The 27,402-nt window shown below is 45.1% G+C and overlaps 1 protein-coding gene across 1 annotated transcript in view; it reads left to right on the plus strand.

Moving 5' to 3' along the window:
* LOC124777615 (protein quick-to-court) overlaps positions 1–27,402 on the plus strand; it is a 342,810-nt gene that overhangs the window by 222,810 nt on the left and 92,598 nt on the right. Inside the window, exon 4 of the mRNA XM_047253077.1 lies at positions 25,691–25,987. Coding sequence (XP_047109033.1) covers positions 25,691–25,987 — 297 coding nt within the window. The remainder of the gene's footprint in view (positions 1–25,690; positions 25,988–27,402) is intronic.

The raw sequence follows: 27,402 nt of genomic DNA on the forward strand, positions 1-27,402 counted from the left end.
AGATTATAGTCATCTTTCTGAACAACTGTTTTTGAAGAATGCCGATGTGAAGAAATACCCGCACTTGTTGCGTTAAAAATGGTTCGGAGTTGTTCTTCGTGCCACCTTTGCTTGGCTCACATAGTCAAAGAGAAAAAGTGAGCGTGATGGGAGCTCAAAAATTAGCACGACCCCTTCACGCCGTGAAAGTAAAATTATGTTCAACTAAAATTTCAGAGGAACACTTTCATATATTTACCGAAAAAATATAATATAAAATAAAAATATTGGCACTATATTGTCATATCGATATATCGGGGAAAAATATATCGGTTATATATAATTTCTTGGAAAAAATATTTGTGTATCGGTATTTTATCAACAGCCTTAATTGTCACTCCTCTGAAACTGTCCCCAGCAAAATTTAAGCAGTCATAAAAGCGAAGGGTGGACATACTTCATATTAATTACCACTAATAGGTGTTCGGGTACTTTTGATGGGACAGTCTCGTAAGTTACTCTTTTGTCAGAATCTTCTAACAGTTTTCGGGGTGAAAGATAATGAGGCCGCGACAAAATGTAATCAAAAGAATCTCCTTCTTCTTGATTGTCGCCCTCGACTATGTAAATAATAGTCAGTACATCATTCCATGCCAGCCGCAGTGGCCGAGCGGTTCTAAGCGCTACAGTGTGGAACCGCACGACCGCTACGGTCGCAGGTTCGAATCCTGCCTCGGGCATGGACGTGTGTGATGTCCTTAGGTTAGTTAGGTTTAAGTAGTTCTAAGTTCTAGGGGACTGATGACCTTAGAAGTTAAGTCCCATAGTGCTCAGAGCCATTTGAACCATTATTCCGTATTTACAATGCTCTTTTTCTTTTATCAATACCTCCCGCCGGAGGTTTAAGTCCTCCCTCAGGCATGGGTGTGTGTGTTGTCCTTCAGGTAAGTTAATTTAAATAGTGTGTAAGTCTAGGGACCGATGACCTCAGCAGTTTGGTCCATTAGGAATTCACAAACATTTTTAACAATAACAGACGCATCTCGGTTCGTCTTAACCATCGTTGATCAGGTTACAAACAGTGCTCTCATCTCATCCATTTTTCTGAGACTCACTCCTCTTTTCTGAGACGCTTTCGGAAATTCATCATTCGACTATTCGATTTCACCTCACGGCTCAGAAATTCCTCTTGTTAGTTGGAAATTAGTAAAAACAAAATTTGGAAGTAAGGGGTACCTGTTTTCACAATCTGAGAGTAGCGCGAATTTAATTCTGTCCGTTTTCGTGTTTAAATCTCTGTACATTGTGTTTCCAAGGCGTAGATAGAGAATCAAATCTGTATTTACCTTATCGGATGTGATATACGAATTAAAAGCCACCCACTGCCGTTACTGTGACACGGATTCATGCCCGAAGAAGATGGGGTCCCTCCACGCCCGCACCAACGTGGTGACCAAACCAAAAGTTCTACTGTCACCTCCGTCAACATGTTAGCTATCTGATAGGTGGATCACAGGACGCTGGGCTGTGATGTTATCCGTACGTCTGGGTGAGACTACGCATTAACACGGTCCATCAGGTGATTGGTAGTGGACGAAACGCGAGTGACGGTAGCAATTTGAAGAGCAGAGGGAAAAAAGTGCCAAGGCTCGTGCCGTGGGATAAAAACCTCTGCGAATTCATGCCCGTGTAAACTGAAGGACCGGTGGACTTCGCGCTTGCTCACGTCTATTTGAACTACACTCCTGGAAATGGAAAAAAGAACACATTGACACCGGTGTGTCAGACCCACCATACTTGCTCCGGACACTGCGAGAGGGCTGTACAAGCAATGATCACACGCACGGCACAGCGGACACACCAGGAACCGCGGTGTTGGCTGTCGAATGGCGCTAGCTGCGCAGCATTTGTGCACCGCCGCCGTCAGTGTCAGCCAGTTTGCCGTGGCATACGGAGCTCCATCGCAGTCTTTAACACTGGTAGCATGCCGCGACAGTGTGGACGTGAACCGTATGTGCAGTTGACGGACTTTGAGCGAGGGCGTATAGTGGGCATGCGGGAGGCCGGGTGGACGTACCGCCGAATTGCTCAATACGTGGGGCGTGAGGTCTCCACAGTACATCGATGTTGTCGCCAGTGGTCGGCGGAAGGTGCACGTGCCCGTCGACCTGGGACCGGACCGCAGCGACGCACGGAGGCACGCCAAGACCGTAGGATCCTACGCAGTGCCGTAGGGGACCGCACCGCCACTTCCCAGCAAATTAGGGACACTGTTGCTCCTGGGGTATCGGCGAGGACCATTCGCAACCGTCTCCATGAAGCTGGGCTACGGTCCCGCACACCGTTAGGCCGTCTTCCGCTCACGCCCCAACATCGTGCAGCCCGCCTCCAGTGGTGTCGCGACAGGCGTGAATGGAGGGACGAATGGAGACGTGTCGTCTTCAGCGATGAGAGTCGCTTCTGCCTTGGTGCCAATGATGGTCGTATGCGTGTTTGGCGCCGTGCAGGTGAGCGCCACTATCAGGACTGCATACGACCGAGGCACACAGGGCCAACACCCGGCATCATGGTGTGGGGAGCGATCTCCTACACTGGCCGTACACCACTGGTGATCGTCGAGGGGACACTGAATAGTGCACGGTACATCCAAACCGTCATCGAACCCATCGTTCTACCATTCCTAGACCGGCAAGGGAACTTGCTGTTCCAACAGGACAATGCACGTCCGCATGTATCCCGTGCCACCCAACGTGGTCTAGAAGGTGTAAGTCAACTACCCTGGCCAGCAAGATCTCCGGATCTGTCCCCCATTGAGCATGTTTGGGACTGGATGAAGCGTCGTCTCACGCGGTCTGCACGTCCAGCACGAACGCTGGTCCAACTGAGGCGCCAGGTGGAAATGGCATGGCAAGCCGTTCCACAGGACTACATCTAGCATCTCTACGATCGACTCCATGGGAGAATAGCAGCCTGCATTGCTGCGAAAGGTGGATATACACTGTACTAGTGCCGACATTGTGCATGCTCTGTTGCCTGTGTCTATGTGCCTGTGGTTCTGTCAGTGTGATCATGTGATGTATCTGACCCCAGTAATGTGTCAATAAAGTTTCCCCTTCCTGGGACAATGAATTCACGGTGTTCTTATTTCAATTTCCAGGAGTGTATTTGGGTTTCAGACGAAGAATTACTGATAGGTCTAATTTTATGTCGTATTGTTACATTCTATACTGGCAAGTGAAAGTGTTTTTAGTAATTTACGACTGGCAATTAGTCCAGAGCCGTGAGATGAAATGAAGTTGAACAGTCGAATGATGAATTTCCAAAAGTGTGATGGGAAAGTTGAGTGAATTTCTGAATAATGGATGAGATGAGTGCACAGTTTGTAAGCTGGTAAATGATTGTTCGGACGAACCAGGGGACTTCTGTTATTATTAAAAGAACATTGTTACTTAAGATCTATAGATTATTAACATCAGTATCTGCGGTTGTGCCTAGGATCACGTAAGTTGAATCACCATCCCTGAAGGTAACTTATCCGCGATAATCAAACTATAAACATGAAGAAGAAACAAGAAGAGAGGTAACCAAACCGAACCTAGATCACACGGCGGAGGTATACCTCAGCTCCACGGAAATTATAAATCTGTGTTTTAACCAGAGTCCGGTGTTGTACCGATCTCGCAGTGCTTGTCCGAATCTGATTTCGCTCCCCTCCCTTGTCTTCCAATGTAGCGCTCTCCGAGCAGTTGGAATGCAGTCCATGAGTAATTTGGTCAGTTGCACACGACGTGGATGCAACGACGACAGGATCAACGCGCTCGCTGCTTTGTTTGTAACCGGCCATTAGGCGGTGTGGCCCCGCTGTTTACGACCGGCACCCCGTTCTCTTGCGGTTTCGGGTTTCTCCGTGGTCACCTCTCCGCGTTGGCTGCAAGAGTCGGGTTTCTCCCCGTAACAGAATGTTCTAAAGAACTTGTCAAACACTGCGGAAACAACTGTACGGTGCCTGATGGTCAAAAGTGAACCGTTTGCTAATATAGTCGTGACAGTATTGAGATCTATCAGAAGAAACTATGGGCGGAACGTTTGAAAATGCTCACAGGTAAAGTATTACTGTTTCCTGTTACACTCACTTTCGAGATTGTAACCAAAAGTTCCCGAAACAGATTCATGTAAATTATTGCGTCTTACCTAGATGTTATTTTGTACCTTTAAAGTAGTCTCCTTGGGAGAGTCTACACCGCTCCCAGTGTTCGTGTCACATTTGAAATGCAGCCTGGAAGTGTCTCTTTGTTGGGGTGTATAGTACCTCTGTAATTCCGCTTGAATCATCTGTACAGAATCAAATCTTTTCCTCTTCGACTTCGTTTTAATCTTAGGGAAGAAGCAGTAGCCACACAGATTGAATAAAGCGGGCAGGAAGCAACTCCTAGGTCGCTTTTCGTCAAAAATTCCTGAATAATGTGGACGTTTTCTCGTAATATCCTCCCGAAACCGTCTTGCAACATCGCCATAGAACGCTTTATTAACCATCTGACGAGGAAGGATGCACTAATCTTGAATAATCCCATCAATACGAGGTGTGTTCTAAAAGTAACGGAAATTTTCTAATTTTGTGTGTTGTGTTTGATTCATGCGGTTCTTTCGTTGTGTTTATAAAGTTGTCTGAAAAATATCTGTATAGTGTGATCTAGAGAACTTTATTGGGTCAAATTCACTTACTTATATGTATACATCTGTATATATTTCCCAGGTGGTCCATTGAGCGTGACCGGGCCAAATATCTCACGAAATAAGCGTCAAATGAAAAAACTACAAAGAAGGAAACTTGTCTAGCTTGAAGGGGGGAACGAGATTGCGCTACGGTTGGCCGCTAGATGGCGCTGCCATAGGTCAAACGGATATCAACTGTGTGTTTTTTTTTTAATAGGAACCCCATTTTTTTATATATTCGTGTAGTACGTAAAGAAATATGAATGTCTTAGTTGCACCACTTTTTTCGCTTTGTGATAGATGGCGCTGTAATAGGTTGGTTGGTTTGGGGAAGGAGACCAGACAGAGAGGTCATCGGTCTCATTGGATTAGGGAAGGACGGGGAAGGAAGTCGGCCGTGCCCTTTGAAAGGAACCATCCCAGTATTTGCCTGGAGCGATTTAGGGAAATCACGGGAAACCTAAATCAGGATGGCCGGACGCGGGATTGAACCGTCGTCCTCCCGAATGCGCTGTAATAGGCACAAACATATAAGTACATGGTATCACGTAACATTCCGCCAGTGCGGACGGTATTTGCTTCGTGATACATTACCCGTGTTAAAACGGACCGTTTACCAATTGCGTAAAAGGTCGATATCGTGTTGATGTATGGCTACTGTGATCAAAATGCCCAACGGGCGTGTGCTATGTATGCTGCTCGGTATCCTGGACGACATCATGCAAGTCTCCGGGGCGTCTCGTGGTCGTGCGGTAGCGTTCTCGCTTCCCACGCCCGGGTTCCCGGGTTCCATTCCCGGCGGGGTCAGGGATTTTCTCTGCCTCGTGATGGCTGGGTGTTGTGTGCTGTCCTTAGGTTAGTTAGGTTTAAGTAGTTCTAAGTTCTAGGGGACTTATGACCACAGCAGTTGAGTCCCATAGTGCTCAGAGCCATTTGAACCATTTTTTTTGTCCGGGGTGATGACAGATTTTTTGCACGCGTTCTATTTAGCGACAAAGCGTCATTCACCAACAGCGGTAATGTAAACCGGTATAATATGCACTATTGGGCAACGGAAAATCCACGATGTCTGCGACAAGTGGAACATCAGCGACCTTGGAGGGTTAATGTATGGTGCGGCATTATGGGAAGAAGGAGAATTGGCCCTCACTTTATCGATGGCAATCTAAATGGTGCAATGTATGCTGATTTCCTAAGTAATGTTCTACCGATGTTACTACAAGATGTTTCACTGCTTGACAGAGTGGCGATGTACTTCCAACATGATGGATGTCGGGCACATAGCTCGCGTGTGGTCAAAGCTGTATTGAATAGGATATTTCATGACAGGTGGATTGGTCGTCGAAGCACCATACCATGGCCCGCACGTACACCGGATCTGACGTCCCCGGATTTCTTTCTGTGGGGAAAATTGAAGGATATTTGCTATTGTGATCCACCGACTACGCTTGACAACATGCGTCAGCGCATTGTCAATGCACGTCGAACATTACGGAAGGCGAACTACTCGCTGCTGAGAGGAATGTCGTTACACGTATTGCCAAATGCACTGAGGTTGACGGACATCATTTTCAGCATTTATTGCAATAATGTGGTATTTAAGGTAATCACGCTGTAACAGCATGCTTTCACAGAACTGATAAAATTCACATAGGTACGTGTATCACATTCGAACAACCGAAATAAAATGTTCAAACGTACCTACGTTCTGTATTTTAATTTAAAAAACCTACCTGTTACCAACTGTTCGTCGAAAATTGTGAGCCATGTGTTTGTGACTATTACAGCGCCATCTATCACAAAGCGAAAAAAATATGGCTTTTAGCTCTATGGGACTCAACTTCTGAGGTCATTAGTCCCCTAGAACTTAGAACTAGTTAAACCTAACTAACCTAAGGACATCACACACATCCATGCCCGAGGCAGGATTCGAACCTGCGACCGTAGCGGTCTCGCGGTTCCAGACTGCAGCGCCTAGAATCGCACGGCCACTTCGGCCGGCAAAGCGAAAAAAGTGGTGCAACTAAAACATTCACATTTCTTTACGTACTACACGAATATGTAATAAAAATGGGGATTCCTATTTTAAAAAACGCAGTTGATATCCGTTTGACCTCTGGCAGCTCCATCTAGCGGGCCAACAATAGCGCCTTCTGGTTTCCCCCTTCAAGCTAGACGAGTTTCGTTCTGTGTAGTTTTTTCGTTTGATGCTTAATTCGTGAGATATTTGGCCCGGTCACTATCGATGGACCACCCTATATACGTACTGGGAATGCCCCAATGGGCAGGAAGATCCTCGAATAATGGGCCTAAATTGTACGATAGTCGTGTGCGGTACAACGCATGGTGGCGGAACGCCTCATGAGTCATTGTCAGGTGGACTCGCAAGTCCAGAGCGTTTTCTGGAGCGGCTTGCAAAATGTAATACAGCACCATGCCCTTCAGCCAGTTGACAGCGTTCGTTCTTGTAGTGGGAAAATAAGTGGTATCTGGGTGTAGGAGTTCGTCTGGCGTGACAGACTCCGGCTGTCGCCGCAACAGGAGCGCCAGCATACGTTGTACAAGATCCCAGCATCTGCCTGTCACGGCGCATCTCAGGCGGTGCGCATCCGAATCGGCGACGGCACAGTGCGGACACAAAGGGTCGTCGGTGAAGTGGACGGAATGGAGGCGCTGGTGTGTGACTAATTTGCCGTTCACCACCATATACCACAGGAACGAGCGTACGGGGGCAGGCATGGGGACAAAGTGAAATCACGATCGAAAAATCTGGACATGGTGAGTCACATGTGCTAGATTTTAACGATATATTACAACCCGTGTTCCTGTTACGATGTAGAATGATCAGTACGGCATACTAACCATTCTGGATCTCAAGACCGGAAAAAGCTCGACATGGGCGGTCAGATGTGTTAGATTTTAACGGCATATTGCAACACGTGTTCCTGTTAAGAGGTTAAGTGTGGCATACTAATAGAAGCTTAAACGCCGTTTGCGTCAAGCAGTCTGAAGGAAAAAAAAAAAGACTGTTTCTGGCGAAACATTTAATTGCTTTTGCTCCACGATAACGCACCTGCTCGCATTTCGTTGCCTTTTTATATAAACTATACTGTAATTATGCTCCATCTTCCAACCTCGCTAGACATGGCCATATATGACTTTTGTTCCCAAAAATCAAAAAACCTTATAGGGCCGCCGTTTTGCAGACATATTCGTAGATGAGATCATGAAAGCATCGCTGAGGAAGCTAAAAGCTATTCCAAAGTTAGAGTTTTCAAAAGAGTTTCGGGGACTAAAAAACGCTCTCTACCTCTCTTGCTTTTGAGAAAACTTTATATGCTTATGTACGACTGTAAATACCACGAGACAGTAAATGTACACGTACGACTGTAAATAACACGAGTCAGCAGAATTCAGTTTTTGCAGCGCGACGTCACAGTGAAAGTCCTTTGATACTTGACTGACGCCTTGAAGTTGAAAAATTACTTTTAAATGTGTATTGGCGAGAAATAGAGGGTTTTCGGGTTGCACATATAACAATATAAGATGTAAATGAGAAATAATTGAGATATTTATTTATGGCACGTTTCTACAAGTGCAGTAACTAAATGTTTTGTTACACACACAATACACCACGATATACACACCATTAGTGGCGCGATAGGCGTCTAATTTGTATTCCACTTCTCTCAAAGTGTTTTGCGTTATTGAAGGTGTAACATTTGCGAAAGCTGTACAAATGCGACGGCGCACGTATGGTAGATCACGAACTGGTGTCTGGTAAACTTGATTCTTGATCAACCAATAAAAACCAAAAGTAAATGTCGTTATGTCTGGGCTTCTAGAGTGCCATAACCTCTAGAACTGCATGCTTGGCGGGGGTGGCCCAACATCGAAAGCAAACTCTGTTTCCCGTAGCCGCTTGTTCTATTTCTTAATTGTTATATATGTGAGAACATGGTCAATTGGTCGCAGCACATGCGCCCGCCAAAAGCGATGCAGTACTCTTGTAACAGACTTCATCTCCGCAGCAGAAAGCATACACAACGCTCTCTGATGTGGAGTCCACAATGGCAACTGGCGCGTGTTTACTCCGCGCATGCGCACGCAGTACCTGCTGGCGCAAGACAACACGGAAAACATTTTGAGTTACCATACTTGTTGAACCAAATCACAATAAATATCTCAATTACATGTCAAGGTATTACATTTTATATTATATGTTTAACGCATATACTCTGTGTACACTATTGAAGGAGCAATAAATAGACGTAAATTTGCCATTCGTTTCAATTATGCAATACAATGAAATAAATTTTATTAGTGAGTACGTGGATGAATTTTTATAATACATGTAACAATTCTTACTTAAATAGAGTTATCGAAACGAGTTTTGGTATATTATGACTTGGTTTTTGGCAAATAATACTTTGCAGAAATTATAATTTGCAAAGTGGAGAGAATTTCGTCACATGAGTAATATGCAAAACTTTATTTGCCACAATATATGAGTAACTGGTCATCAATATTTGATGAAATGAAAAAATTACGCGTTTGTATTTATGAATCGTGAACTTATAAGCTATTACTTACGTATCCTCAGTTGTATGTTTAATAAGTGATTGTTTCAGGATTCTGTCGCAATTATGAGTGCATTAGCGTGTTAACGAGGTGAGATTATGTAAACACCATTGGGTTTTGGGCACATTTCAACATAACAAGAGAAAGAGAAAATGGTTGACAAATCAGACAAATAAATCGCTCCTTCTGTTGCCATTTCAGAGTAATCCTGCAACCCATTGTGTTTTTGTTAATAAACGGTTGAACTGTTGAAATTAATTTTTTTTTTTTTTTTTTTTTTTTTTTTTTTTTTTTTTTTTTTTTTTTTTGTACGGCCAGAATCTGTTATTATCGTGTGCAGACTAGCTAGCTGTAGTTTCCAAGTTCTGCTTGTGAGGAAACCTCAGATGAACTGCACCTCCCGTTCCATGCGGTGGCCGTCCGCTGTGCAAACCGGAAGCACCACCACCACCACCACCACCACCACTCCCACCACCATTGCCCCCTCCCCTCCACCACGCCGTCTGCAAAAGTACGGACTATTACAATAAAGGGCGAGAGGAAAATACGTTCATCTGCACTCAGCTTTTGTGGACTAAAATGAAGTTTAGTAACGTGTGCATGTGTAAGGTAGTTTGTCTGTCACTGCAGTATTAAAAAACACATCTCTTAAAGGTAAAAAAATATATATATTCTTTTTCTACACGTCATTCAGATAGTCAGCTCGAGGAAGAGTTTCTTGATATAGTCGAATTTGCCGAGGAACAAAAAAAAAAAAAACCATTACACAAAAACATGCCGGCCGGAGAGGCTGAGCGGTTCTAGACGCTACAGTCTGGAACCGCGTGACCGCTACGGTCGCAGGTTCGAATCCTGCCTCGGGCATGGATGTGTGTGATGTCCTTAGGTTAGTTAGGTTTAACTAGTTCTAAGTTCTAGGGGACTGATGATCTCAGCAGTTGAGTCCCATAGTGCTCAGAGCCATTTGAACCACGAAAACATAATTCGTCAGAACTCTATTCAACAGCACTAATTTTGCACGAAGTTAACTACTGGAACTCTTCAGTTGCGCTCGTTGCACCATTTTCCTTCAGTTTCCAGCAATGTAAAATTAATCATTCGATTTTCCAGTATTGGTTTGCCTGAAATACAATTTACTCGAAAAAGAACGGGCACAGTTTTCTTTTAGAGAGAAAATACGAATAAAGTATGCCCGAGGCAGCCTGTAAACTTTTATGTTTCTGGGTATAAACACTTCCCTCAGGCAAATTGTTGGTTCACGGTTACGTTCACGAGCATATTTACATGTGCACCCCCGGAGGATCAGTTCTGCGTATCCCACAACGTCGGTTTGAAACAAGTGATTGGTATAGAAGCTCTGACTAAAATTTGTCTCGAAATATTGGTAGAAAATGATCTGCAAAAGTTAGTTTTTGAGTTCCATTTCTGTCGCCAGTTCTTTGGTTTTTTTGTATCAACAGCGTTGTCCAGAATCTTATTGTCAGCTTTCGCTACTACTGATTACTTTTCTTTGGGTTTTTAATTGCGTCATAAACTTGAGCGTTGTAGTTTCACCATTGCATTGTCGTTCACTCTGGCCTCATTTTACTGTTTAGTCTTCGTCCTTTTACATTTATTACGTTCCCAAAGAGTCAGCCACGCTGTCTTAGGAACAAGGGACACTTTTAAAAAAGAGAACACAGCTGTCGCATTGAAAGAGAGAAGAAAAAGTATGTAGAAAATAACTTGCGAAGTCAACCTTCGAGCAATCTGTGGCATTTGTTTTTGTGCCAAAGCAACTATTGAGACCCGAGAGGCAGTACTGGCAAGGTCGGGAAGTGGTTTTCCACAGAGATTGTGTTCGTGCTACAAGCCCCGCACAGCCAAAGCTGAGTTCGTGTAGATCTGCCGCCGATCTGAGGAAACTCACTGCCTTCGTTTTGCAATAGCTGCTGAGGGATGAAAACTGTGTGTGTGTGTGTGTGTGTGTGTGTGTGTGTGTGTGTGTCTGTCCATTCGTAAATGGTGCTTGGGAAAAAAGATTGTTGGTGCGCTCGAATCCCTCTAATGTTAGCTTCAAGGCCTTTTCGCAACGAACGTATAGAGGGAGGAATATACGGGCTGACTCTTCCATAAACATACGCTTTAGTAATTTTAACTATCGACCCGTCAACCACTCTGTGTGATGCACTCTCTTGTATCGCCTGCCACTGCAAGTGGCTCAGCATCTCCGTGACGCTTTCACGCTTAGTAAAAGAACCGTTGACGAAACGCGTTGCCCTTCTCTGAATTCTTTTATTTCGTATATCAGTTCTATCTGGAGTGGATCCTACAGTGAGTAGCAGTATTAAAATATCGAGCGAACGAAGACTGACATAGGCCATTCCTGCAATCACTGTTACATTATCGTTCCACGCACAGATGTTTAACCGTTGTGATAGGTCTCCTTGATTGTTTGGTACTCACGTAATCAAACAATAATGGATTTTTACGCCTATTTAGACGCGATAAATAACATTTGCTTGCATTGAGAGAGTCAGCTACGAACCTCCGCTCCAAGCGTCGACTCTGCATGACTTCCTACATCTCGTTACAGTTTCCTATACTTGACACTTCTTTAAATGCAACACAATCCGCAAAAATCCTCATGGAGGTTCCAAAGTTATTCGCTAGGTCATTTTTATACAGGGTGTCCCATCTATCTTGACCACCCTAAATAACTGTTTGTCGAGATGCAAATTACAAAAGGTTTCAAGCAAATGTTCGTTAGCCGTCAGGGGGACATCAATCAGCATGATTGCCTTCATTGTAGCTTTATTTTTTACAGAGATATGAACAGCAGTATGACTTGGCACACTGTATTTTTTATTCGGTAATCATTGCCTCTGCTAAAGACCTATTCAAAAATGTATCACAGTGTACAGGGTGTATACGGCCCGGGACATCCGGGAGATCCGGGAAAAAGCCGGGAATTTTTTCATCCGGGACAAATCCGGGAATTTTTTAGAATTCCGGGATTTTTCATTGTTTTAGATTTCAGTTAAAGTTTTGTAGGTTTGACGTGTAAGATTTGATACGCTGACAAAGAACTTTAGTCCACTACTGCTGAATAATACTGCAGCAATGAAACATAAATCAGAGAATAACACCAAAATAAAAGTTCATTTGTATAGAAATAGGTAATTCACACAATGCTCAGACCAGTTTGCCGACACCGAAAAGTGTCAAAGCCTTTAGGTCGAAGATTATGCAGTACGTCCGTAACAACTAATGTGCATTCGATGTGCATCACGTCACAATTGTTTACATTTCTAACAGATCACAGAAAATATTACGAATAGGGGCTTGAGATGCGTTACAAAGTAAATTTCCACGCAAGATGATTTATGTTACGTGTGAGAATGTGTAGTGAATTTCTTAAATCACAGGGCGTTATAACTCTGATTCAAAACGTAACACTTTGTGAGGATCAGCCATTTGAAAAATGTCGGGCTCAGAAGATAAGTCATTTATGCCACTATTTAAAATTTTACTGGCACATTTGTATTTGATATGACTTAACGTATAACACACACTAAAAAAAGACCGAGCTTCAAGTTAGTTTTCATATTTAATGTTGTTCTTTCATAGATAAAAAATTATGCAATCGGTGGCAAAAAGTGTAATTGACCTTCAAAAAAATGTGCATAATGTGTTACTGAGCAATGTGACAAGTCTCTTCATGCCGGAACACCTCGACTTTTCTACGCAACTGATAATCATTTTGGCACGATTTTAATTGCCAAATTAGAGCCTGTTAGTAGGCCTACAATTCTCGTTCGTACACACACATCTGCTTACGAGTTAACCGGTGTAGAAACGCACTTTGCTGATTTGAGCGAGCTCGGCCTACCTTCGTAACGTACGCGCCGCGGCCTGTCTTTCTCGTAGGCCTCGTGCTCTGAATAACTGCCGTCATTCGCTAGCGAGATCACGTGACATGAGCTATGACTGGCTGACAAAAGTGCATCGCTCAACGCAATCTCTATTTTAGAGTTTCGGAAGCTACCGTGCTGTAATTTGTGGAATTCGTGTATATACTATCGCAATACGAAAATAAACTTTGTGCATAGTGTCTCGCATCAAACAACTTCCCAAACGCATTGTTTTTCCTGGATTTCGTTTCCTAAAGTGCTGGGACGTCCTCCGCCTTTACGATTCAAAGGACTGACAGTTTTACAGCTCCGAGGGAAAGCATACTGTTACTTAACACGGGTGTATTTTCACCCGCTTTATACGTAATTTCATGCGGGAGAAATTGTGTTTTTAACCGGGAAATCCGGGAAAAATCCGGGAATTTTTTTTTCTTGTCCACGTAGACACTCTGGTGTACCATTCACTGAAACACAACGTTATTAATTACATAACATAACACTAACTTTGAGCCTGGGATCACAAACTCGTTAACTTGCTGGAGTTGTCAGAAAACAAATGAAAACTAAATAAAAACATAACACAAAATTGACTTTGACTCTCCTGTACCATTGGCCAGGAGTAGAACATTCAAAGGCGCTCAAAGTGGTGACCCCGGACACCGATACACGGGTGCACCCTTTGAATGAAAGAATTATTTACTGCTTCCAGTGTTGCCTGCTGAAGAGGATTACAAGCAAGCACGATACGTTCCTGCATGCCCCCTGGAGTTGTTGGAATATCGCGATAGATAACGTCTCTAATGCATCCCCAAAGAAAAAAGTCCAGAGGATGGAAATCAGGAGACCTAGCAGGCCAAGTAACTGTTCCTCCTCGACCAATCCATCTGGCAGGATACCATGAGTTGAGAACACGACGTGCACGCAATGCATTATGTGCTGGACATCCATCGTGTTGATACCACATAAGCATTCTGGTTCTTAGCGGCACTTCATCCAGAAGAGGAAGAATTCATCTGAGGAAGTTGGCATACACTGTGCCGTATAGACTTCCATTGATGAAATAAGGGCCAATAATTGTAGTACCAAGCATCCCACACCAGACGTCATCTCTCCGTTGACACTGATGTTCCACCTGTCTATGCCATCGTGGGTTGTCGCTGGACCAAAAATACGTGTTTCTTGTATTTATTTGTCCTTTTTTTGGGAAGGAACATTCATAGGTAAATAGAACATTGGGTTGGCGAGGATTTGCTGGTGTGCCCACTGACGGGTCTGTACACGATTCTGGAAATCATTCCAATGCAATTCTTGATGTAGGTGTACATGGTAAGGATGGAACCTGTGACGTGTAAGAATACGATGTAGACTGGTTTTAGGAAGGCCAGTGTCGTGTTCGAGCTGTCGTGTGCTCACATGTGGATTCATAGCAACGGAACCGCGAACAGTAACTTCGACAGCTTCGCCAGTGCGAATGCTACAACGATTGCGTTGTCGTGCGTTGAAACTTCCCGTTTCCTGAAGCGTCGCAACAAGACGAGAAAACGTCTGTTGGAAAGGTGGGTTCTTGTCAGGATATCGCTCTCTGTACAGTTCCGCTACCTGCGTAGCATTTCACCTACCTTCAACAACAACAACAATAAAAGAAACGTTATGTCGATGCAGTTTGTAGGAAGGACAGCCTTTATTGTATGCCTATTCTACATAAGAGTATTAAGAAGGACTTAACTACTGTACTAAATGTACCCGTACATAAGAAAACAGTATTGCAATTACTGGTCTGCTAACTTACATTCCCCATAGATGAGCAGCATTTCTACCTTCTCTTCGTTGGTGTACGTTCTACTCACACAACTCTTCAACTGACGATGATTGATGGAATACGGGTGTGCATTCTACTTATGTTTACATTTGTCCTCTGTCAACGTCAACTCGTGGATGTGTTCCCTTACCCGGAGTACCTGCACTAAGCGCTGGGAGCATCCGCGTCAGTGTTGTGTTATGTAATTAATACGTTGTGCTTCAGTGAATGGTACACTGTGATACATTTTTGAATATATCTTTGGGAGAAGAAATGAATTACAAGTGTTTGGAAATCATTTATGCAACTAAACATTTTGCTTAATAGTGTTGCACCTTGTAATGTAGGTATTGGTTTGAGAATGAACAGGAGTGTCAGAAACTAACCACCAATAAAATATTAGCCTACATGCGACTGTGACAGAAACCTTAATTAATTAATTATAATTAATTATTTTTATATATTTTATTTTAGTTTTTCACTGGTTTCGGAGCTTCTGCGACGTGCAGTGTGTCGTGACGTGAGAGTTTTTGCTGTGTTGTCGAGAAGCCTGCGGCCGCAGCAGCTGCGTCCTGCCACCGCCTGGTGGAACAAAACGCTGCTGCCCTGACAAAACACTGTCGTCATTTCTTGGCTGCGTGCACTTAGGCCATTTTCATAACCAGACAAAGGAATTATAGTCCTGTTCCAGTTGTCCAGTGGCCTGAAAACATCTAACTGGAACTGAAGATCAGGAAACTTATTTTTGGTGGAACCTCTTGAAATATAAAAAAAATAGGTTTCGCAATAAAATTTTGCTTCCTGTCTGTTACTTTGCTTGCCTATTATGTACACTACAGGCCATTAAAATTGCCACACCACGAAGATGACGTGCTCCATACGCGAAATTTAAACAACAGGAAGAAGATCATGTCATATGCAAATGATTAGCTTTTCAGAGCATTCACACAAGGTTGGCGCCGGTGGCGACACCTACAACGTGCTGATATCAGCAAAGTTTCCAACCGATTTCTCATACACAAACAGCAGTTGACCAGCGTTGCCTGGTGAAACGTTGTTGTGATGCCTCGTGTAAGGTTGATAAATGCGTACCATCACGTTTCCGATTTTGATAAAGGTCTGATTATAGGCTATCGCGATTGCAGTTTGTCGTATCGCGACATTGCTGCTCACGTTGGTCGAGATTCAATGACTGTTAGCAGAATATGGAATCGGTGGGTTCAAGAGGGTAATACGGAACGCCGTGCTGGATCCCGGATCCCAACGGCCTCGTATCACTAGCAGTCGAGATGACAGGCATCTAATCTGGATGGCTGTAACGGATCGTGCAGCCACGTCTCGATCCCTGAGTCAACAGGTGGGGACGTTTGCAAGACAACAACCATCTGCACGAACAGTTCGACTACGTTTGCAGCAGCATGGACTATCAGCTCGGAGACCATGGCTACGGTTACCCTTGACGCTGCATCACAGACGGGAGCGCCTGCGATGGTGTACTCAACGACGAAACTGGGTGCACGAATGGCAAAACGTCATTTTTTCGGATGAATCTAGGTTCTGTTTACAGCATCATGATGGTCGCATCCGTGTTTGGCGACATCGCGGTGAACGCACGTTGGAAACCTGTATTCGTCATCGCCATACTGGCGTATCACCCGGCGTGATGGTATGGGGTGCCATTGGTTACACGTCTCGGTCACCTCTTGTTCGCATTGACGGCACTTTGAACAGTGAACGTTACGTTTCAGATGTGTTACGACTCGCGGCGCAGGATAATGCACAACCGCATGTTGCAGGTCCTGTAAGGGCCTTTCTGGATACAGAAAATGTTCGACTGCTGCCCTGGCCAGCACATTCTCCAGATCTCGCACCAATTGAAAACGTCTGGTCAATGGAGGCCAAGCTACTGGCTCACCACAATACGCCAGTCACTACTCTTGATGAACTGTGGTATCGTGTTGAAGCTGCATGGGCAGCTGTACCTGTACACGCCATCTAAGCTCTGTTTGACTCAATGCCCAGGCGTCTCAAGGCCGTTATTACGGCCAGAGGTGGTTGTTGTGTGTACTGATTTCTCAGGATCTATGCACCATAACTGCGTGAAAATGTAATCACATGTCAGTTCTAGTATATTTGTCCAATGAATACCCATTTATCATCTGCTTTTCTTCTTGGTGTAGCAATTTTAATGACCAGTAGTGTAATTCAGTATTGCCGTGAGACTCGCTAAAAATTTATCTGTGATCTATCGAGGTCGACGGAAAAACATGGATACAACAAAGTGCTCACCGGTTGCTTTGGAGCGCTGTAATTTGTGTACAGCTGGTCATGCAACTCTCCACAGGTTATGTGAATGGTTGCAGTATGGACTAAGCGTAGAAAGATGTGCTGACGCGACAGAATGGCGAAAAGCAGCTGTCGTCTCTGGACGGCATTGCGACGGAAACTATGTGCAGTGGTCATTTGAAGTTGGTTACCTCCCAAAAGGGACCATCCTCCGTATAGTTGGCACGTAGCTCCCCGCGTTTGGTCAGGAGGATGGCTAGCCTCTGTAATAAACTCAAAGAAGGGAAAAAAGAGAGAATGGGACGGACATTGGTAGACGTGACGTACACGTGCAGACAAACAAGTGATTACAATTTCATAAACATTGGATTAATTATTCAAGAGAAAGAGTGTCGCAAATTGAGCAAAGTCAGTAACCCATTGGTCCATCTCTGCACTTATGCAAACTGTTATCCGACTTGGCTCTGAATGATAAAGTTGTTGTTGGGGGATATCGTGACAAATCCTGCCCAATTGGCACGTTAAATCGGCAAAATCTCGAGCTGGTTGGAGGTCCCTGCCCACAGCGCTCCAAACGTTCTGAATTGGGGAGAGATCGGGGGACCTTGCTGGCCGAGGTAGGGTATTCCAAGCACGAAGACAAGCGGTAGGAACACTCGCCGTGTGCTGAAACATAGCCTGGGACGGCTTACCATGAATGTCAACAAAACGTGGAATGTCGCCGACGTACCGCCTCCTACGAAATGATACGACACCCGAGACCGTCCCTCCTGGTTGTCAGGATGTATGGCGGGCAGCAGTCAGGTCGTCACCGAGCCAGGGTGTGAATCGGAAATTCAAAGAAGCTACGATCCCCCTTGAAAATGTCCTCGGCTGATCGGTACGAAATCTTGGGTTTTAAGGTGAATCCATTCGACCATGGCGTGAAATCCCGGAACATTTTATTAATTGTGAATTTTTTTTGTCCCTCCCTTTACTCATGCAAGTTTCTGTAATTTTACACCACCATCAGTGAGTTCCCCTTTATTTTTCTCAACGGCACATTTTGCTGTCAAAGTTTTTGACTGTCATATGCAGTAAATCTGGTATTTTTACATACACTCCTGGAAATTGAAATAAGAACACCGTGAATTCATTGTCTCAGGAAGGGGAAACTTTATTGACACATTCCTGGGGTCAGATACATCACATGATCACACTGACAGAACCACAGGCACATAGACACAGGCAACAGAGCATGCACAATGTCGGCACTAGTACAGTGTATATCCACCTTTCGCAGCAATGCAGGCTGCTATTCTCCCATGGAGACGATCGTAGAGATGCTGGATGTAGTCCTGTGGAACGGCTTGCCATGCCATTTCCACCTGGCGCCTCAGTTGGACCAGCGTTCGTGCTGGACGTGCAGACCGCGTGAGACGACGCTTCATCCAGTCCCAAACATGCTCAATGGGGGACAGATTCGGAGATCTTGCTGGCCAGGGTAGTTGACTTACACCTTCTAGAGCACGTTGGGTGGCACGGGATACATGCGGACGTGCATTGTCCTGTTGGAACAGCAAGTTCCCATGCCGGTCTAGGAATGGTAGAACGATGGGTTCGATGACGGTTTGGATGTACCGTGCACTATTCAGTGTCCCCTCGACGATCACCAGTGGTGTACGGCCAGTGTAGGAGATCGCTCCCCACACCATGATGCCGGGTGTTGGCCCTGTGTGCCTCGGTCGTATGCAGTCCTGATTGTGGCGCTCACCTGCACGGCGCCAAACACGCATACGACCATCATTGGCACCAAGGCAGAAGCGACTCTCATCGCTGAAGACGACACGTCTCCATTCGTCCCTCCATTCACGCCTGTCGCGACACCACTGGAGGCGGGCTGCACGATGTTGGGGCGTGAGCGGAAGACGGCCTAACGGTGTGCGGGACCGTAGCCCAGCTTCATGGAGACGGTTGCGAATGGTCCTCGCCGATACCCCAGGAGCAACAGTGTCCCTAATTTGCTGGGAAGTGGCGGTGCGGTCCCCTACGGCACTGCGTAGGATCCTACGGTCTTGGCGTGCATCCGTGCGTCGCTGCGGTCCGGTCCCAGGTCGACGGGCACGTGCACCTTCCGCCGACCACTGGCGACAACGTCGATGTACTGTGGAGACCTCACGCCCCACGTGTTGAGCAATTCGGCGGTACGTCCACCCGGCCTCCCGCATGCCCACTATACGCCCTCGCTCAAAGTCCGTCAACTGCACATACGGTTCACGTCCACGCTGTCGCGGCATGCTACCAGTGTTAAAGACTGCGATGGAGCTCCGTATGCCACGGCAAACTGGCTGACACTGACGGCGGCGGTGCACAAATGCTGCGCAGCTAGCGCCATTCGACGGCCAACACCGCGGTTCCTGGTGTGTCCGCTGTGCCGTGCGTGTGATCATTGCTTGTACAGCCCTCTCGCAGTGTCCGGAGCAAGTATGGTGGGTCTGACACACCGGTGTCAATGTGTTCTTTTTTCCATTTCCAGGAGTGTAGTTTCGTTGTTGGCGGTAGTGGTTTCCATGCTGTCAACATCTTATGAACTGCGTTCGTGACACTCAGTGTTCATTATACACTACCACCAACAGAGGGCAAACTGTGTTAAAATATCAGTTGTACTGCGGGCGATAGACAGCGACGTGAACGACAACTTTACTGTTGAGCAACGGGAATGGCTCTACTGGTGCTGTAACCTTGTCGTACCATGTATGAGTGAAGAGGTAAAAGCAATAAATTACGCTTTTCACAAGGCAGAATCCTTATGATACAAGGTGTTCCAGAAAGACTCATCCAATTTCGCAAGACTTCATCATTCAGCATGAATGAAGATAGAAACTTGGGGTAAATTTTACTTTACGAGTGGAAAGGATACATTATTTTCATCTTGAAAATAACCATCCGGCTTTTACGAGGGTACATCTTTGGCTGGATGGTTCTAACCACTATGGGTCCTAACATCTTAGGTCATCAGTCCCCTAGAACTTAGAACTACTTAAACCTAACTAACTTAAGGACATCACACACATCCCATGCCCGAGGCGGGATTCGAACCTGCGACCGTAGCAGCAGCGCGGTTCCGGACTGAAGCGCCTAGAACCGATCGGTCACAGCGGCCGGGTGGTACATCTTTCACATCGTAACAGACCAGATGACGAATATGGCACTCTATTGAATAGTATAAATATCAAGAGTTTGAGAAATGACTCAAATAAGTTTTGATAGAAGATAAGACTAGCGACGAAACTGGACAGAATTACAGAACCAGCAACGACATTAACTGGCTACTTACAACTGGCACCAAGGTAAACTTCTGGTTAAGATGCGGAAGTTAAAATTCACGCCAAGTTTCTGTTTTCGTTTGTGAAGAAGATATTAACTTTTACCTAAAACACATGATAATCGTTCTGGTACCGTGAAACTTGAGTTAGGGACTGTAATGCATTCATCTACAGTACCAACTGAAAGTACAAACAAAATGATAGGTTCATATCATCTAATTTTCTGGAATTTTCTTTAGTTTCACTATCACATATTTCTGACATAATTAAAATTAAAAGTACTTTTTAAAATTATTTTTTCATCGTGTTTTGGTTTTGTGACTGTTTTGGAGAGACAAAGAATGAATGGAGGTCATATGCAAAGTGAGAATGAGATATTTTATTAAAACCATGTAAATGTATGCACGAAAAAGTTGTGACATATGTCCGAGTGACCTTGATTTTGTAAAAGTCAGCCAGAACGGACGTTGTTGTTAATCTATTTTGTGGAAGCGAATCTTACTTTGTGTTCATTCAAATTCATTTAGTTTCGGAATTACGAGATTTCTAGTCGAAATTACGCGTGGTTATCTGATTGGCTGACATTATAAATACCGCGAGTATAGATGTGCTCGAAATGATTTGATTGGTTGCTTAATGTACTAGCCAACAAGAAATCAGCATTTCCCGATCGTGAAATCGGATGAATCTTTTTGAATCACCCAGTGTACTTGTTGTTCAAGCAAACAGTGACGCAAAATCACCCGAATACGATTGTGTATAATACTAATATACTGCGCCCAGTGGCAACACTGTGAAGGTGTGTTGCAAGGCAGGCCGAAACAGGTGACTTGTTTGTCGAACAGCGACTTAAGGTAAGGCGGTGGCTCAGTGGCTGGACGCCTTAGCCGTCACTTACGTGGGGAGGAATGCGGAGCTGTGGCGCTCTGCTACTCAGCAGGTAGTCACTCACCTGCTGACCAGAGCGGTCGACCGTTCCGCCAGCTGTACGTTCCTTCCACTTCAGTCGGTGCTCCTGTTACGGCGGCGTTGCTTTCACCCGAGGTCGACGAACCGGCGAGCGCGGGAGGGAAGGCTCGTCTAGTGCGGCACTCTAGTGTTACGGACGTTTGATGTTGTTGTAAGTATGGATATCTGTGATGTCGATATCGATACTAAGTATTCTAAACTTTACAGCACTGTAAGACATATTAGCCCCGATGTGGGAGGTATGGAATGGTGGTGGGAAAAATTTTAGCCTTTCAGTATTAATTTAATGGGAATTAAAGTGTGCGCAATTATCTATGAAGTATACAGTAAAAAATTAAATGCAACAGTAACTAGTACGAAGAAGTTCTGAGAACTGGTTTTATAATCAACATCTACAGCTACATATACGTGATTACTCTGCTATTCACAATAAAATGCCTGGCAGAGGGTTCAATGAACCACCTTCAAGCTGTCTCTCCACCGTCCGACTCTCGAACGGCATGCGGGAAAAACGAGCACTTAAATTTTTCTGTGTGAGCCCTGATTTCTCTTATTTTATCGTGATGACCATTTCTCCCTATGTAGGTGGGTGCCAACAGGATGTTTTCGCAATCGGAGGAGAAAACTGGTTATTGAAATTTCATGAGAAGATCCCTTCGCAACGAGAAACGCCTTTGTTTTAATGACTGCCATTCCAATTCACGTATAATGTCTGTGACACTATCTCCGCTATTTCGCGATAATACAAAACGAGCTGCCCTTCTTTGTACTTTTTCGATGTCATCCGTCAGTCCCACCTGATGCGGATCCCACACCGCACAGCAGTACACCAGAATATGGTGGATAAGCGTAGTGTAAGCTGTCTCTTTGGTAGACCTGTTGCACCTTCTAATTGTAAGTGTTCTGCCAATGAATCGCGGTCTTTGGTTTGCTCTACCCACAATATTATCTATGTGATCGTTCCAATTTAGGTTATTTGTAATTGTAACCCCTAAGTATTTAGTTGAATTTTCAGCCCTCAGATTTGTGTGACTTATCGCGTAATCGAAATTTAGCTGATTTCTTTAAGCACTCATGTGGATAACTCCACACTTTTCTTTATTCAGGGTCAATTGCCACTTTTCGCACTATACAGATATCTTATCTAAATCATTTTGCAAGTAGTTTTGATAACGGCACGGTAGGTCAACGTGTTTGGTCAGAGGTCTGCGATCAACTTGAACGCCTGTCTTGTGACGTCCGCCCAGACCAAACGCAACGAACTATATCGAACAAAAGTAATAATAAAAAAAGTCGTTAGCGCGACAGACTGTCAATCCTAAGGGCTCGGGTTCGATTCCCGGCTGGGTCGGAGATTTTCTTGGCTCAGGGACTGGGTGCTGTGTTGTCCTAATCATCATCATTTCATTCTCATTGACGCGCAAGTCGCCGAAGTGGCGTCAAATGGAAAGACTTGCACCCGGCGAACGGTCTACCCGACGGGAGGCGCTAGTCACACGACATTTACATTTACCTGTGTCACTTTTCGCTTCTATTAGGGTTGGTGTATAACTTCGTAGCGTTCTTGTTTTCTAGCTGGTATTCCTGTTGCTATTGGTTTATTTATTGTCATTTTCATTTTTTGTTCACTGTTGCCATTTGAATTTACGTATTGTCATTTTGTCATTTAGATATGGTCAGTGGAGCTGTGCACTCTAGAAAATAGGAGTGCCAAGTGGAGAAATCAGAACATTTCCGACATTTTGCTCTGTTTTGAGTTCATGGCAGCAGCGGAGGCAGCCAGAAACATTTGCACCGTGTTTGGGGATAATGCCACTGGACAGAGCACGGCAAGAAAATGTATTTCTCGTTTTAAGGAGGATCGTTTTGACGCTAATGACTCTCCACGTTCAGGAAGAGCCTCGGGATTTGGTGAAGATAGTTTAAACGGATTAATCCACAATGATCCACGTCAGTATAGTTGAGAACTGGCACATATGATGAACTACGACCATTCGACCACCGTGCGACATTTGCATGCAATGGGGAAGATTCAAAAATCGTTTATGGGCACCGCATGCTCTAAGCCAAATTCACAAAAAATCAGAGTGTTACCATCTGTCCCTCTCTGCTTGCTCGTCATCAACTGGCTCGTGATCAGCACCAATCATTCCTATCCCGTATCGTTATTGCTGAAGAGAAGTGGTGTTTTTAACCTAACGTAAGTAAAAGAAAGCAATGCTTGAGTCCAAAGAAAGCAGCAACTCCCCGCACAAAGACCTCTGCGCATCCACAAAAGATAAGTGTTTTGCATCTGGTGCAACAGCGACCGTGTGGTGTACTAGGAATTGTTCCACGAGGTGTAACCATCAGTGCTGATATTTGTCAGCAACTGAGACGTCTACATCTACATTTATACTCCGCAAGCCACCCAACGGTGTGTGGCGGAGGGCACTTTACGTGCCACTGTCATTACCTCCCTTTCCTGTTCCAGTCGCATATGGTTCGCGGGAAGAACGACTGCCGGAAAGCCTCCGTGCGCGCTCGAATCTCTCTAATTTTACATATGTGATCTCCTCAGGAGGTATAAGTAGGGGGAAGGAATATATTCGATACCTCATCCAGAAACGCACCCTCTCGAAACCTGGACAGCAAGCTACACCGCTATGCAGAGCGCCTCTCTTGCAGAGTCTGCCACTTGAATTTGCTAAACATCTCCGTAACGCTATCACGCTTACCAAATAACCCTGTGACGAACCGCGCCGCTCTTCTTTGGATCTTCTCTATCTTCTCTGTCAACCCGACCTGGTACGGATCCCACACTGATGAGCAATACTCAAGTATAGGTCGAACGAGTGTTTTGTAAGCCACCTCCTTTGTTGATGGACTACATTTTATAAGGACTCTCCCAATGAATCTCAACCTGGCACCCGCCTTACCAACAATTAATTTTATATGATCATTCAACTTCAAATCGTTCCGTACGCATACTCCCAGATATTTTACAGAAGTAACTGCTACCAGTGTTTGTTCCGCTATCATATAATCATACAATAAAGGATCCTTCTTTCTATGTATTCGCAATACATTACATTTGTCTACGTTAAGGGTCAGTTGCCACTCCCTGCGCCAAGTGCCTATCCGCTGGAGATCTTCCTGCATTTCGCTGCAATTTTCTAATGCTGCAACTTCTCTGTATAATACAGCATCACCCGCGAAAAGCCGAATGGAACTTCCGACACTATCTACTAGGTCATTTATATATATTGTGAAAAGCAATGGTCCCATAACACTCCCCTCTGGCACGGCAGGGGTTACTTTAACGTCTGTAGTCGTCTCGCCATTGAGAACAACATGCTGTGTTCTGTTTGCTAAAAACTCTTCACTCCAGCCACACAGCTGGTCTGATTTTCCGTAGGCTCTTACTTTGTTTGTCAGGCGACAGTGCGGAACTGTATCGAACGCCTTCCGGAAGTCAAGGAAAATGGCATCTTCCTGGGAGCCTCTATCTAATATTTTGTGGGTCTCATGAACAAATAAAGCGAATTGGGTCTCACTCGGTCGCTGTTTCCGGAATCCATGTTGATTCCTACAGAGTAGATTCTGGGTTTCCAGAAATGAAATGATACGCGAGCAAAAAACATGTTCTAAAATTCTACAACAGATCGATGTCAGAGATATAGGTCTATAGTTTTGCGCATCTGCTCGACGACCCTTCTTGAAGACTGGGACTATCTGTGCTCTTTTCCAATCATTTGGAACCCTCCGTTCCTCTAGAGACTTGCGGTACACGGCTGTTAGAAGGGGGGCAAGTTCTTTCGCGTACTCTGTGTAGAATCGAATTGGTATCCCGTCAGGTCCAGTGGACTTTCCTCTGTTGAGTGATTTCAGTTGCTTTTCTATTCCTTGGACACTTATTTCGACATCATTTTTTCGTTAGTGCGAGGATTTAGAGAAGGAACTGCAGTGCGGTCTTCCTCTGTGAAACAGCTTTGGAAAAAGGGGACAGGTATAAGTATAGAGCCTCTGTTATCTGTATCTGTGTGTTTATTCAACTTTGGAAAAACGCTAAGAACTTATGTACCAACCCAGTAATTATGATACTCCCTACTTCTGGCGCCCCCCCCTCGTCTTGGCGCACCAGCTCGTGTTGTGACTGTGCGGAACGCGCGTGCCTTTTGTTGCAGTCGGTGAGCGCGACCAGCACGCCGCGCCTGTCGCGCCGCAACCCGCCGGGCGACCGACGCGCCAACACCAGCGCCGCCGCCGCCGCAGACGAGTCGGAGGACGACGCGGACTCGGTGCGCAGCTTCGGCAGCGCCTGCTCCTCCATGTCGTGCGACCACGCCTACTTCGCGCGCAACGGCACCACGTTTTCCGGCCGGCGCATGCGCTACGTCGTCCACTGCTCGCCGCACACCGACGACACAGAGGAGTACCTCACGCCCACGCAGCGGGCTTCTCGGCAAATACGCCGTCTCAAGGTAAGCCTGTAGTGTGCCCTCTAGCGCGGCAGCTATTAGTGGTGTAGACGAGAGGGCGAAGACTGCAGTTGAATACGTAAATGTTTTGGAACACTTCTCGTGGAAAAACAGTGGTCTGGCTAAAACTGCGAGGGTCATTCAATAACTAGAGAGACAAAATGGTCTCGGAAAAAAACTGTCAGTAGGGCAAGTTTGGTACTTATATGGCTTTAAGTTCGCATCACTGTGTTGAGCCCTGATCAGCTCACGTATACATTTTTTGTTTATAACCTCAAAGATACATTTCAAGATGGCGACTCCGCTTTGAAACGTCCACATTAGTCGAACAGCGTTCTGTTATTTGATTTTACTTCCTGATTATGAGAAACCAGTGAATATACGAGGGCCACTCCAAAATAAATGCACACTATTTTTTTTTAAATCCATCTTTTATTCTGCATGTTTGAAAGTTTTACAGTGTGTAGATACATCCTTTAGGAACAATATTTTCATTTCTCCACATAATTTCCATCCCTCTTCACTGCCTTACGGCATCTTGGAACCAGCGCCTGTATACCCGCACGGTAAAATTATGGACCAACCTGTTGGAGCCACTGTTGGGCATCGTGCACAAGGGAGTCATCATCTTCAAACCTTGTTCCACGAAGAGAGTCTTTCAGTTTCCCAAAGAGATGATAGTCACATGGAGCCAGGTCAGGACTGTAAAGCGGGTGTTTGTGTTGTCCATCCGAGTTTTGTGATCGCTTCCATGGTTTTTTGACTGACATGTGGCCGTGCATTGTCGTGCAACAGCAAAACCATCCTGCTTTTGCCGATATGGTCTAACACGACTCAGTCGAGCTTGAAGTTTCTTCAGTGTCGTCGCATATGCATCAGAAATTATGGTGGTTCCACTTGGCATGATGTCCACAAGCAAGAGTCCTTCGAAATCAAAACACCGTAGCCATAACTTTTCCAGCAGAAGGTATGGTTTTGAATTTCTTTTTCTTGGGTGAAATTGCATGATGCCACTCTATTGATTGCCTCTTCGTCTCCGGTGAAAAATGATGGAGCCATGTTTCATGACCTGTCACAATTCTTCCAAGAAATACATCTCCACCATTCTCGTACTGTTCCGAAAGTTCGCTGCATACCGTTTTTCTTCTTTCCTGGTGTGCCACTGTCAACATCCTGGGAACCCACCTGGCACAAACCTTTTTTAACGCCAACACTTTCAGTATTCTGCAAACACTTCCTTCCCCTATCCCAACGTAGCGTGGCAATTCATTCACTGTGATGCGTCTGTCAGCAGTCACCAATTCCTTAACTCTCTACACATTGTCTGGAGTGTGTGCAGTACGAGGCCTGCCGCTGCGAGGACAATCCTCAATATTGCCGTGTCCGTTTTCATCACGTAACCTGCTTGCCCACAGACT

Source organism: Schistocerca piceifrons, chromosome 2, assembly GCF_021461385.2.
Source record: "Schistocerca piceifrons isolate TAMUIC-IGC-003096 chromosome 2, iqSchPice1.1, whole genome shotgun sequence".
Lineage (NCBI taxonomy): Eukaryota > Metazoa > Arthropoda > Insecta > Orthoptera > Acrididae > Schistocerca > Schistocerca piceifrons.